Genomic DNA, 15,237 nt, shown 5'->3' with positions numbered 1-15,237 from the left:
GGGAGGGGCTACAAATTAAAATTTGATGAATTATGGCTGGAGATAGTAACACCTAAGGCCCCTTTCACACGAACGATCCGATCAGATCCGCCTATTTTTTTTAGGCAGATCTGATCGGATCCTCTATGCATTCCTATGGGGCAACGGATGTCAGCGGTGACATGTCCGCTGACACCCACTGCTATCCGATTCCGATCCTGTCCGTGAAATCTGGACGAATGGAAACCCTATTTTCCATCTGTCCAGGGGATCGGATTGAATGGGATCCGATGAGAGCGGACTGGTGGTCTGTTCCTATCCGATTCCACAATAGAGAGCAGTGGGGCTCTGACACCTCCCTCTCCGCACTGTGAGCAGAGAGGGAGCTGTCACCTGCCTGCTCAGCGGGATCGGCGGATCGATCCCCGCTGAGCAGCACGGAGTCCGCCAAAGGAGGCAGACCGTGTGAAAGGACCCAAATGGGCAGCACTCAGGGGGGTGGGAGCAACTAATTTAGAAACAAATACTACAAAAATATTGTTGTCCTTTAAGCAAATGTAAATTAGGGAAGAGTAAAGTGCCATACAGTGCTACATAGAAAAAATATGGATGTTACATAAAGGTGTACACATTGATTGGCTGTTGACTTATCTGGCAAATAATTAGTAACTAATCCTAATATTTTCCAAAAGGGCAAATAGTAGCAGAATAGAATAACACTAATCATCATTCTCAGGACCTCCACAAGCACAAAGTCTGTACATTACAGGTGACCTCAATTGTTTGTTTCTCTGTCCTTCTGGCTCATTATGAAGGTCCTCCCATACACATGTCATTACCAATTTTTTTCCGGCAGTGCATGGTAATGAAGTAAAAGTACAGATTTTCATGACTGACCATAAATGAATAAAAAGGAATATTTTAACAGATAATTACTTATAAAAATAAATCAACTTTAAAAGGCAGTGCTATAATACAAGGATGCCTAAAGGCAGTTTATGATGTTCCAAAGTTAGCATTCTGACAAATCAGGATAATCAAGCATCTTTGAATATTAACCTGGGTACATAACTACAGAACGTGTTATAATACCATATCATGAACACCATGCTCTAATAACAAGCTTAAAAATACCAAATTAATGATACACAAAACTAGGTTTTAAAAGATTATATACCAAGAACTATTGTAAACTGGAGAGTAGAGTTAGCGTTCAATGCTTGGCTAGGAAGTCTATTATTTTAATGAACACAGTAAGAACTGGAGAGATCCCACTCACTGCTTAAAGATAAATTGAAGCTTTCTTACAAATAGCTACCAATCAGTACATGGTCACTAAACATGAAGAAGAAGGGGATGTGAAACTGGTAAATAGTAATAGTAGCAAGAAAGGATAGCAGTCACAAGAATTACATCATTCATTCAACTGTTAAGAATTTAAACACATCATGAAGATTATAGGGACTAGTTGATCAAAGCAATTCTATACTCACTTTTGAAGTGCACAATCTGACATGAACTTTTAAGTGTCCTAAAGTAAGCTGATCTGTGTTTAGATGTTAAACATTGTGTTATACCATATCCATGTAAAGGAAATATATAGTCTTTTTAATCTCTTTCTTCTCTTTATGCAAGACCATTAGTCTGGACACTCTACTTCAGTTTTAAATTGCAAGTGCAAGAATCTACAGGTACCTATATATACCTGCAGCATTAAAACAATATCTCAACAAAACTCAAACAAAACAAAAAAATATGCACTGTCCTACAATACACTATGTTTTAATAGATCAAGTCTATCCAAATGAAATATTACTTTTTTGTGGAATTGGCCTTGAAACAACATTGTGGAATAAGAGTTTTTACATAGGACTGCATTTACAAATCATGGGCTAGGTACACAAAGGTTAGGCCACTTTTTTTGGCACCAATGATATTATGTGATTATTGCCAGAATGATTTTTACTAAAATGAAGATAATTGAGCTTTTTTTATTATATATAAAAAAAATAAATAATTTTAATGGTCTTTAATTACCAGAGAACCAAACAATTTTCAGCTCATGGTAGACTGAATGAAAATATTTCTGATTTGTTTTTACTGGTTATTGTACTCATCAATATTTAAATTAAGACAAATAAGTAAAAGTCGCTATGTGATTAAGATTTCCTCCACAGTAAATACAAGCCATTTCATTTTCATATGATATGCTTTCACAGATTTTAATATATTAATTCTTACTCTAATTAAATGAGAGTATTTGTCACAGAACACTAACTTTGGGTTTTCCTTTTTAAAAATGAACCAGCTCATGACCACCAATTAATGAGACGCGGCACAAGACTGGACAAATATAAAAGACATATGTTATGTTGGTCAGCTCCAACATCAACATGTTGCTTTTCATTTAGTTGACTAACAACATTAACAAATTACCTAACCATGTTTTTCATCCATTATTAGACATTCATATTGTAATCATTAATTTATGGTTTAGTAACGTAAAATTCCAACACCCAATAGTTATTAACATAGCATCAAGTGGAGCTGCATTTAGAAAAAAAAAAAAACCAAAAGCTACCAGCCATAACCTTACTTATTAAAGCTGCAGTTACAGATTTTAGATGCAGACAAATGTACTCTTGTGTTTCCATTGTCTGCCCAAGGCTAGTCAGTATTATATCGGGAGGCTTCCTTTACTATGAAGTTTGCAAAACAAAGTTTTTATGTAATTTACTAAATTAGGTACAAGTGGGGTCACTATGGCCTGGCCTGGCATAAGCTCAAATAGTTTATTGCATAGACTTTAGCATACAGAGAACAGCAGCCATTGGCTTTCCTTGGTAAACGGTGCTACGTGTCTACAATGAATTTACAACTTTGACCGATGCAGGTGGGATATAGGATTTTGTTATAAGTATAGTTCTGTTTTACAGTCCAACTCCAGGCAAAACATACTGAAACAGGTGCATGCCAGCTACTACCACCTATGCAATGTCTGGTGAGCCTCAAACACGCAGCACCCAGCCTATGAGGTCTCTGTAAACCTCCATGTAATCCATATCAAAAAGGAGAAAGGCTGGTGCTATGGACATTGTCTAAAACATTGTTTATTTTAGCATATGAATAACAGTCAAATAAAAAGCCAACACGTTTCGGCCATCAGGCCTTAATCAAGGCTAACACATAAATGACACAAAACAGCCTAAATAGTGTAGACTAAATCACATGGTTAACCCCAAGGGTCACATGACCTAAAAAAGGGGTCAAAAAAAAAAAAAAGATTTGGCTAAACTTGAGCCCATAAAAAAGCATGCAAGCTCCATTTTAATAATAGTGATCATTCAACATCATAATCACACACAAAATCTATTTTTCCTGCAAAAGTATTTAGGTCACATACACATACTGTATGTATACCATAACAATAAGATATAAGTAAATAAATCAACAAGTAAATCAAACAGTAAATAGAAAATGCCTAATACTGACTTCACATCCAGACATAAATGCTTTTGAGGAAGTGCAAAGGTCCATGTCATGTGAAGTGAACCAGGCTGTAGTTCGCAAGAGTGAAAAAATAGCTAATAAGAAGGAATACGTTGTTATATACGGCCCAATCACTTCTATACCATGGGAGAACCACAGGAGAAATAGTAACAGGCTCAAACTAATGATTGACATACTGTAAGCCTCCCTGGCCATTTTTGGGGAGTTGTCTTTCCATGTTTGCAAGGTCTTAGTCTCATTAATTCAAGACTCTTACTACTAGCATCTAGTGATAATGCTACATCTTGGAACTGTGACACCTATTCAAACATAGGAAACAGTGACAGGCTCAAATAATTCAGATGATGGACAGATGTCTCCCTGGCCATTTTTGGGGAGTAATCTTTCCATGTTTGCAAGGTCTTAATCTCATTGATTCAAGACTCTTACTACTAGTATCTAGTGATGATACTAAGCTTTTTTTAACTATGATACCTATTCAAACATACATTCTGTTTTCTATGATAATCATGAAAAGGTAATGTTCTCACAATCAATCATACACCAGTTAGTATGTGATAGCAAATTAAAAGTGTAACTAAAGGCTAAACTTGTTTTGCTTAGTTTTGGATAAAGTGGAAGGGGATTAGAACACCTGCCAGTTTATATTGGTCTCTGTGCCCCTGTTAGGGATTTTCACCCTTTCTATTTGTCTTTTTTACCCTTATCATCAAAAGTAATTTCTAACAAATTTTGGGTTGTCCTCAGAACAGCAATAGAGGGGAAATCTTCCAATGGGGACACTAGCTCTGGTGACCATGGTGACACACCCTTGCTTTGGAGGGATTTCCTTTCGCTTTCTGTTTTGGCTAGGGGACAGGAATTGGAAGAAAATCTCTCCAATGGGACACAGATGGCAAAAAACTGACAGAGGTTATAACCCTCCTTTACTTTATCCAAAATGAAATAAGAAAGTTTTGCCTTAAAGATAAGCTCCAGTCTATAAAAAAAGTTAAAAGTCAGCAGCTACAAATACTGTAGCTGCTTACTTTTACTAAAAGGACACTTACCTGTCCAGGGATCCCACGATGTTGACATCCTGAGCCGAATCGTCAATTGGCTTCGGGTGCAGGCACTTGCATTCACAGTCGGTTTCCTAGTTGTGTGTCCCAGAAGGCAGATGGGAGAAGGAGGAGGGGCCAGAAACGTCATAGATCTGCGATCTTACCCGGAAGTGGGAGCAGGTACCTTTCAAAACCAGGTACCCGCTCCCCCCAAAAAGTGCCAAATGTGGCAGTGGAGGGGAGGAGGCTGCAAACAAGCAGAGTTTCCCTTTTTGGGTGGAGCTCTGCTTTAATTTACACTTTAATACATCACTTTGCAGAAGAAACTATTTTACCTGCTTTGGGTGTAAACTTGTTCTACCATTCAAACTCCTGTAATTGTCCTCAGCCTTCAGAAACAGAAAGGCCTGCAATCTATCCACTGATGTTGAAAACACATTCATAACTGCACTAAAACACTGTGGGATTGAGTTACTAACCTTGGAGAGTGCAAAATCTGGTGCAGCTGTGCATGGTAGCCATGGTATACCTGGAAGCTGACTGGTTTCCATGCAGATCTGCACAAAAGTTTGCACTCTCCAATCTTAGTAAATCAACCCCTGTATCACAAAAATGTAATGGGATAGAGGACACGACAGATAAAGTCTATTCAGCACACACCATCAAATATAATCAGAATGTTAGAAACAGTTAAAAATCTGACCATTGCTGGGCCGTGACAGATATGTCTAACCCAGTGTTTCTCAACTCCGGCCCTCAGGGCACACTAACAGGCCAGGTTTGCAAGAAAACTGAAATACATCACAGGTGATATCATTTACTGCTCAGTGATTGCAGTATTCTAGTCTGCATCTCCCCAGGGTAATAAAATCTGGCCTGTTATTGTGCCCTGAGGACCGGAGTTGAGAAACTCTGGTCTAACCCATTGGTGGTTGTTGATCCGCAAGAAATGGCCAAATGTGTGTTCCATTTTTGCATCATTGTAGTTTAGGGACGTGTATAGAGAAAGCATAGTGGAACATTGAAGGGAAAAAATGTTTCATCATACCAAAATATCTTTGAAAACAATACAACTGCTTTACAATGTTTGTTATTTGTGACATTCATTTAACGAATCTCTTTAAAATGATGTACATGTATAAAAGCTGATTAGAAAAAAAAAAAAAACAGTAAACAGTTATTAAACACCTGAGCTACTAATGCAAGCATAAAATCATTATTAATGCCCCTTTAAACTCAAAGAAGAGACATGAACATAATATGCTAAGAGCTATTGCAGAGTAAAGCGCTGTCCCTTTGTTAAACAAGGCTTCTTTTTTTCCCACACCATACGCAGATAGTAACTCACTGGCTGTGTAAGTGCTGTGAAGTATACATAAATATAATATATGAAGTTATCGCTCCATGATACCAAATCATTATATCAACTACATTTTACCACATTGTGGATGACAAATGGGAACATTTCTTGGAAATGGAGTACGGGTTTCACTGACAGAATAAATGGCTCACATTAATTTATTTTGTATGGCCAAGCAAAATTATTGCATGTTATAAAACAGAGCAGTAAATGTGGACATTCAAGTGAATTCTGCCTTTACTACTCTCAGCTTGTATTCCCTTCAACCAAAAAGCTTATGTCACAGACATACCAAGGGAACCAGTAATTTATATATATAATTGTGCAATAAGGGACAACTGTACTTTTAAAACAAATTTGTTTTGTGATATATCTAGGGACAACAACTACCTGCCAAAATATAACCACCAACTTCTGCCTTTTCTTTCCCTGTACTTGTGCAGAGCTGTCATTAAAAGACAAAGCCAGTGCAAACATAGCTCTGTTTACATCCAGCCCCTGCAGTCTGCAGTTTGTAGCACAGAAAGCTTCATGTAACAAGGACTGAGAACTGAGAGGGCATCTGCTCCACATGTCTAGATGATTCAAAGTGGCAAGAGCCATACATGATTATTTTTATACTACATTGCACTTATGTTATCAAGAGAAGAATAAATCACAGGTGGAAGGTACCCAGCCATTTTCCCACCTTGTGTCATTTCACAATCATACTTAAAGTCATTTACAAGATTCTCATGCAGGGATCTAGATTCTGGTTGCTCTCGGTCAGCAGGATCTCTACAATATACAGTGCAGAGTGACTAAATTCAAACCAAACACTGTATACACTGGCCATGAACTTTCAGAATTGCTTTCAAAGTATAGGGACATAGTATGCAGATGTAAGAAGTTATACAGTATTTTCAAAGGTATTTGTTATCCCTGGATATGTTATTTGGCCAAATTATTAGCAGAGTTCAGTATGACTGATGTCCATCAATCTCTCGCAACCACTTAAGTTTTGAGCCAGAAGAAGGCAAAACTGTGGGAATCTCTGATCCAGAACGCAAAGCTGTAGGCAACTCTTGTCAACTATGGCACACAAGAATGAGAATATTCTACACTAATATTACACTAATCTATCCTTTATCGTATACATGTTACCAGCTATGCATATTCAAAGATTGAGCAATCGGGTCTGCATGGTGCACTCTGAATTATCTGTTATCATGTGTAACTACTTTAATAGGAGAAATACTGCTTTAACATAAGAAAAGCCTTCTGCTTGTATATAGGGAAAGCATCACATTCATCTTTAGATATTCATGAACATCCTGGAACTAAATCAGGAATGACATAAAAGAAAGCCAAATGCATCAACTGGAGGTTACACTATTCTATCCTTTATCGTATACATGTTACCAGCTATGCATATTCAAAAATAGAGCAATCGGGTTTGCATGGTGCACTCTGAATTATCTGTTATCATATGTAACTACTTTAATAGGAGAAATACTGCTTCAACATAAGAAAGGCCTTCTGCTTGTATATAGGAAAAGCATCACATTCACTATAGATATTCATGGATATCCTGGAACTAAACCAGGAACGACATAAAAGAAAGCCAAATGCATCAACTGGAGGTTACACTATTCTATCCTTTATCGTATACATGTTACCAGCTATGCATATTCAAAAATTGAGCAATCAGGTCTGCATGGTGCACTCTGAATTATCTGTTATCATGTGTAACTACTTTAAGAGGAGAAATACTGCTTTAACATAAGAAAAGCCTTCTGCTTGTATATAGGGAAAGCATCACATTCATCTATATATATTCATGGATATCCAGGAACTAAACCAGGAACGACATAAAAGTAAGCCAAATGCATCAACTAAGTAACTCGATTTATACAATGACTAGCAAATTGTCTGGTAGTACATCCTCAATATTATTACAGGATAATACTTATTATATTATATATAAATTATATCTAGTATATCATCAAAGCAAAACAAACAAAACACATTTCCATAAGTTCTAATGACAGAGCTTTTTACACAAGCAGACAAACCTATTCCTACCATGCTTCAAATCTCTGAGCAAATATTGCCCCTCCACACACACTATCACCAGACAGTGATTGGGATATCAGAAGAAGGACCCTCCCATTCTAAATGGGGGAGTAGAAAGAAGTTGGGGGGGGTAAAGTGTAGTTGGGGGGGGGGGGGGGAATCTCTGGTCAGAGATAGATAGCTTTAATGCAAAATTGTGAGGGGAGAAAAAAGTTTGACAAAGGATAAAGAGCCAGTACAATACTAGATAACTTCATAACAGGAACCCCCTAGGACAGTAATGGCGAACCTTGGCACCCCAGATGTTTTGGAACTACATTTGAACATGCATTTCTAAAGCTGGTGCAGCTATAGACCAAGAGACATGCATATTTACAAAAAAGCGCACACATGCAAAAGAAATGGCTATCAAATATAAAGCCAATCAATGAATGAATAAAAATGGGGATTTAGTCCCACCATATGGCCATATCGTGCTCAAGCCCACCACTAAGTCAAAGTACCCCATTATAAGTGGGTCCTACACTATCCATATAAAAAAGGATGAATCCAACTTCTCAAACCCTTGGAGATACTTACTCCTTACTGGGAGAGATGTGCTACTGCACTATGAGGGACTCCTCCCTATATCTGCTAGTCAATGGACACTGAGAGTACAGGTGTGGGAGGGAGGGGTGCTAAACCTCAGAGTCTGGTCAGACCAAATACATTACAAACAAAAAGGAGCTGGGGGAGCACACCCTGAACATGCATTTCTAAAGCTGGTGCTATAGACCAAGAGACATGCATATTTACAAAAAAAGTGCACACATGCAAAAGAAATAACTATCAAATATAAAGGCAATCAATGAATGAATACAAATGGGGATTATATGGATAGTGTAGGACCCACTGATAATGGGGTACTTTGACGTAGTGGTGGGCTTTTAGCACGATATGGCCATATGGTGGGACTAAATCCCCATTTTTATTCATTCATTCATTGCCTTTATATTTGATAGTCATTTCTTTTGCATGTGTGCGCTTTTTTGTAACTATGCTTGGAACTACATTTCCCATGATGCTCGTGCAATCAGCAGTGTAGTTGAGCATCAAGGGAAATGTAGTTCCAAAACATCTGGGGTGCCAAGGTTCGCCACCACTGCCCTAGGAGCTCCCCAAGTTTGAAATATAAAGTACTCATTCACATCCTACCCCATATCCCACTATACAATGCTTTATTTCTTATCATCAAATTCAGAAGATGTTCCGATGCTTCAGGAATTTGAGCTCCAATATACCAATGTCTTATGTTGCCTACATTTACAATAAAATTTTATTTTTTTACACAAGGTGTACTTTTACATGGTTAGGAATCCATGGCAGGCCTACAACATATGAGCTGTTTTTGGGTTGATCTCTGGAGAGTTGTAGTTGTGTTTTGCCTCCGTCCCTTAAAGTCTCAGGCTTGAAAAACCAACCCATACCCCATACTACAACATATGAGCTTGCCTCACCATTGATGACATTGGCATGCTAAGAAAAAGCAGCCATATACAGATACTTTTATTTATACTTCTTCATCTAAAAAAAAAAACACAAATGTCCATGACACTAAGAGAGCCAATGCCTTGTTGTGATCCTAATGAGAATATAACCAGTTACCTAGCAACCACTGAAATGTTGAATATCACTCTTTTCCTACACTTTAAATAAGCAACAAGTGAAAAATGAAGCCAGTTCAGTACCAATACATAAAATACAACTTAAGATATTATGCATTCAGAGTTGTGCAACATGACCATAAACAGAAGCAATTACAAACTGTCAGCTAAAAAGGTCATCACAATTTGCGGCAGAGCTTCACACACTGAATTTATTCAAATGATCTCATACCATCTGGTTATTTAGAATTTGTCTTACCTTATTTTGTATTTGTGTTTGGCCCACCAAAATAAGAATATTAGATGAGATGATGGATAGACAAAAGTTTATCAGAATGATCGATCTCTCAGATTTGATGTATCTGTTTAAAAGATTGAAATAAGATAAGAAATGACTTGAAGGAGACCTCAGTATCAGATATCATATTGAAAGGATAATATATTATATGCTCTTACTGTAAATAATATGTAAAACTACTATGTTAATAGGTACTCTGTTCTGCTCTCAAAGTGCATTGTTCTCAAAGTGCTAAAAGAAATACACTGAAAAGTGTAATCCATTCAAATTAACAAAAAGAGATTACAGTAATCTATTTTTAGGACTTCTGATTTCTAACTGTCTTTCCATACAGATATTTAGTAGTTTATAACCACTAAAAGTATGCACAAGTGAAAACTAAAGACAGTCATTAAACCTGTCTTTACAAATTGGTGGAATATATTGCTGAAAAGGAATACTGTATGTTGAAAAAAAAAAATGCATTCACAGTATGCAAGGCTGGATATGTCAATAATGTTTACACAGAACAACTGTATTACTACTATATTCTGTATGAATAGTATTTCTACCAGTAAAAATGGGTAAGTATGATCACCATTTAGCACTGCATAGAACTAAGTTACATAAAATTACATAAAACTTGAGACAATAGCACATTTTAATTGCCACATGCCTAGCTATTGCCAAAAACTGAAAATCTCCAAACTCCCCATCTGTCACAGAAGTCATATCATTGCTGGATAACCATTGTTTAATGGAGTACATGTATGCCAGGGCACATTTATTGTTGTCACAGTTCTACAAAAAGTGGAACCCCTTTCTTGCTCATCCTAAATGCATATCCCTCTCTTAAACGCCAAATCTCAAAAGGACCATCTGCTCCTCCTCTCTATCTGTACTAGACTATTACCCCTCAATCTATAAGCATTACACCTACCTCCTTTCATTATTTAGTCTCTCGAATGACTCCACAAACTATACTGACATATGCTATTGTACTTCTTTAACCCATATTCTTGCTTTCAAAGGAACCTGTTCAAATACCATGATATATTGATTGTAACACAAACTACTTAATAAAAGCATAAAATAAAAAATAAAAAACTTGAGACAAAACCAATTCCTAATGCATGCTCATTTTCAAGTAGCAATGACTGACTATCTGGCAGCTGAGATGATGCATGCAGACAAAGATGGCCTCATTTATCTATTTATGTGGTTATTGGATGGCTGATTTCTGTGTACCATGCTATCTGGCTGTGTGCATTAAAAGTTGAAAAGAAAACCTTTCCCACATCTGTCCTTATGCATTTTTATCTATTTACATAAGCAGCACCATTAAAACTGGCAGCGCTTAATCAATTTCATGGAACCAGTCGCTGCCCAGAAAGAGCTCACAAACTTATATCTCCGCCAAACTCATCAGACACAGAGCCTAGGGGCTCTTTGTTTTGAAGCCAATGAACATACTAGCATGCATTTGGACTGCAGAAGCAAACTGGGGACCAGGAGGAAAACCTCATGAACATGGGCAGAAAACACAAACATTATGCAGAATAATCTAGAACCTCAATGCTGCATGGTAAAATTACTAACTGCTAATCCTCAACGGCAGCAATCTGGCTGGGAGAAAAATTCACTGGTAATCCCTGTTGTAGTTGTTGCTGTCAGCACTGTCCTAGCAAGCAGGCATACATGCAGGCCTGCACATTTTTAAACAAATTCCAATGGGAAATCTGTAACTTCTAAATGTAGAAACAAAAGACAACTGATTAGTGCTGGCTATTACATCCAAAACATGGAGATAATGGGCTCAGTGACACGGTAACTGAAGGTCTAGGCTACATAGCAGCTGTGATGCCTCCATGCTGATGGTACACTATCCAGTCAGTGTGAAATAAGACAATGGAAAAGTGCACCTCCTGTGGAAGAACAAGGCAGCTAGACAATTCATTTGGTTTACTACCAAATAATCAGAATATCCAATTCAAAGTATAATTGAGTGTCATTTCCAACATTATTTAAATAGATTTGCATCCAAATGAAATTAAAAAATGCTGTCCATCAAAGCAACCTAAATGCCAGCATGTACATTATTCAGTGTTCATTTCAATGCCAACGCCAGTTCCTTTTGCTAAAGCTTTCAAACCAATAGCAAACACAATAATGCAACTATTCTGCGACATTTAATAAAAACATGCACAAACTATATTCCAACTATTTTTTTCACATAAAACACAAGTTTATCTGCCTCAAAAAAGCTTCTATGCACTTGTTTCCTGTGTTAAAAACACATTCTAATTATAATTTGCTGTCATGGCAACCCACATTTATTTAAGAGCAGCATTTTCTAAAACTGTAATGTCATGCAGTGTCACTGTTCCATTTGTAGTTTAATGAAAACTATAATATCACAATACGAATGGGAAATAGCGCAATCCCATTTTCTGATATCTTTGTAATACAGCTCAACTACATGCTGTGAAAAATGCAAATGGTACACAATTCATGTGTAAGATTCATACATTGCTAAATTAACTGGTATTGTGTGGACTATTTTGTATTTGGGCCACCTCTGTTACTTGTGTGTTCTATAACAAGAGTTTAAATGTCAGAATATGGTGCTGTTGATTTTGTTTACAATGAATGACAACACCACCGATATATTTTGCTATCGCTGGATGTTTAAAGAACCCATCATCTAATACAGTCAAAAATAACATATACGCAAGGAAAGCATTAGTACTGTCAAATAAAGCATAGTTTTTTTGACAGGTTAGCAAACCCTACATATTTAGTTAGCTTGACTAATTGGTGTTGACCTTTCAACTATAGTTTCAAGGACAATATAAGCTACACATACATGCCAATCATGGCCTTGTTCCCATACTACTAGATCTGGACTTGGGTATCATTAGGATATATTACATTAATTGCTCTTGAGGATATTTTTATTACATTTCACACAATTAAATGTGAAATAGCCCAACCTAAACTAAGTTTTCCCTATGAAGATCATTTATTTTTGACTACATAGCTGCCCTGTGTCCTCACTTTCAGGGTCAAATATATGTTTTTGTGAGATATAAGAAATCACAACACAACAGCATTTTTAACTTTGAGAAAAGCTCCTCCCCAAATACATCTTAGCCCCGCCACCACAATTAAGCATCCAATATTGCCAAAGCTTCATTGGCTAGTGGAGGCTCCCAAACCCAACTGGAATGTGGCTTCTAAAATAGAATATACAATGTTACTGGTATGCACTTCTGTATCAGAGCTGGCAAGCACTACATTTTGGTAACATCTTATTAAACAGTGTACCATTATAATAATAAATACTCTTAGTAAAATCACTTTATGTTTTTATACACTACCCAACACATATGAAGATAATTAATTACGCAGTGTAAAAGTCATCATGATACAATATTTACTCCTGTATAGTTTTGACCTTTTTGAATAAAACTCTCTCTCTCTCTTTATCTCTCTCTATATACACTATATTGTAAAAAAAATTGGGATGTCGGCCTTTACACGCACATGATCTTTAATGGCATCCCAGTCTGAGTCCATAGGGCTCAATATTGAGTTGTCCCACCCTTTGCAGCTATAACAGCTTCAGCTTCTCTGGGAAGGCTGTCCACAAGGTTTAGGAGTGTGTCTATGGGAATGTTTGACCATTCTTCGGGAAGCGTATTTGTGAGGTCAGGCACTGATGTTAGAAAGGAAGTCCTGGCTCACAGTCTTAGCTCTAATTCATCCCAAAGGTGTTCTATCGGGTTGAGGTCAGGACTCTGTGCAGGCCAGTCACCACAAACTCGATCATCTATGTCTTTATGGACCTTGCTTTGTGCACTGGTCCAAATCATTTGGTGGAGGGGGATTGTGCTGTGGGGTTGTTTTTCAGGGGCTTGGCTTGGCCCCTTAGTTCCAGTGAAGGGAACTCTTAAGGCAAGGTGTGTATATATATATATATATCTGTATATAGACACAATATTGAACAAAATTATAAATGCAACACTTTTGTTTTTCTATGTACACAAAAGACCTATTTCTCGAAAATATTGTTCACAAATCTGTCTCAATCTGTTTTAGTGAGCACTTCTCTTTTGCCAAGATAATCCATCCACCTCACAGGTGTGGCATATCAAGATGCTGATTAGACAGCATGATTATTGCACAGGTGTGCCTTAGGCTGGCCACAATAAAGGCCACTCTAAAATGAACAGTTTTACTGTATTGGGGGAGGGGGGGTCTGGAGGGGTTTGAAAACCAGTCAGTATCTGGTGTGACCACCATTTGACTCATGCAGTGCAACACATCTGTGGAATGTTGGTTCACTCCTCTTCATTGGCTTTGCGAAGGTGCTGAATATTGGCAGGACCTGGAACACGCTGTCGTATACACCGATCCAGAGCATCCCAAACATGCTCAATGGGTGACATGTCCGGTAAGTATGCTGGCCATGCAAGAACTGGGATGTTTTCAGCTTCCAGGAATTGTGTACAGATCCTTGCAACCCTTGATTCTTTGGGCCGTGCATTATCATGCTGCAACATGAGGTGATGGTTGTGGATGAATAGCACAACAATGGACCTCAGGATCTCGTCACGGTATCTCTGTGTATTCAAAATGCCAGCAATAAAATACACCTGTGTTCATTGTCCACAACATACGCCTGCCCATACCATAACCCCACCATCGCCATGGGTCACTCGATCCAAAATGTTGACATCAGCAAACTGCTCACCCACACAACACCATAAACAATGTCTGTCATCTGCCCTGTACAATGAAAACCAGGATTCATCCAAGAAAAGAACATCTCTCCAAAGTGCCAGACGCCATTGCATGTGAGCATTTGCCCACTCAAGTAGGTTACGATGACAAACTGCAGTCAAGTCAAGACCCCGATGAGGATGACGAACATACAGATGAGCTTCCCTGAGACGGTTTCTGATGGTTTGTGCAGAAATTCTTTGGTTATGCAAACTGATTGTTGCAGAAGCTGTCCAGGTGGCTGGTCTCAGACGATCTTGGAGGTGAAGATGCTGGATGTGGAGGTCCTGGGCTGGTGTGGTTACACGTGGTTTCCGGTTGGATGTACTGCCAAATTCTCTGAAATGCCTTTGGAGAAGGCTTATGGTAGAGAAATGAACATTCAATTCACGGGCAATGGCTCTGGTGGACATTCCTGCAGTCAGCATGCCAATTGCACGCTCCCTCAAAACTTGCACCATCTGTGGCATTGTGCTGTGTGATAAAACTGCACAGTTAGAGTGGCCTTTATTGCGGCCAGCCTAAGGCACACCTGTGCAATAATCATGCTGTCTAATCAGCATCTTGATATGCCACACCTGTGAG

The 15,237-nt window shown here is 38.0% G+C and overlaps 1 protein-coding gene across 4 annotated transcripts in view; it reads right to left on the bottom strand.

Moving 5' to 3' along the window:
* The window catches only part of ADGRB3 (adhesion G protein-coupled receptor B3), a 1,221,611-nt gene that overhangs the window by 224,733 nt on the left and 981,641 nt on the right, over positions 1-15,237 (bottom strand). For all 4 annotated transcript variants that reach the window (XM_082251903.1, XM_082251901.1, XM_082251904.1 and 1 more), the window contains one exon: positions 9,850-9,952. In XM_082251903.1, coding sequence (XP_082108029.1) covers positions 9,850-9,952 — 103 coding nt within the window. The remainder of the gene's footprint in view (positions 1-9,849; positions 9,953-15,237) is intronic.

Source organism: Pelophylax lessonae (assembly GCF_965119305.1).
Source record: "Pelophylax lessonae genome assembly, chromosome: 3".
NCBI classification, from domain to species: Eukaryota; Metazoa; Chordata; class Amphibia; order Anura; family Ranidae; genus Pelophylax; species Pelophylax lessonae.
This window is presented reverse-complemented; position numbering and strand designations above follow the sequence as displayed.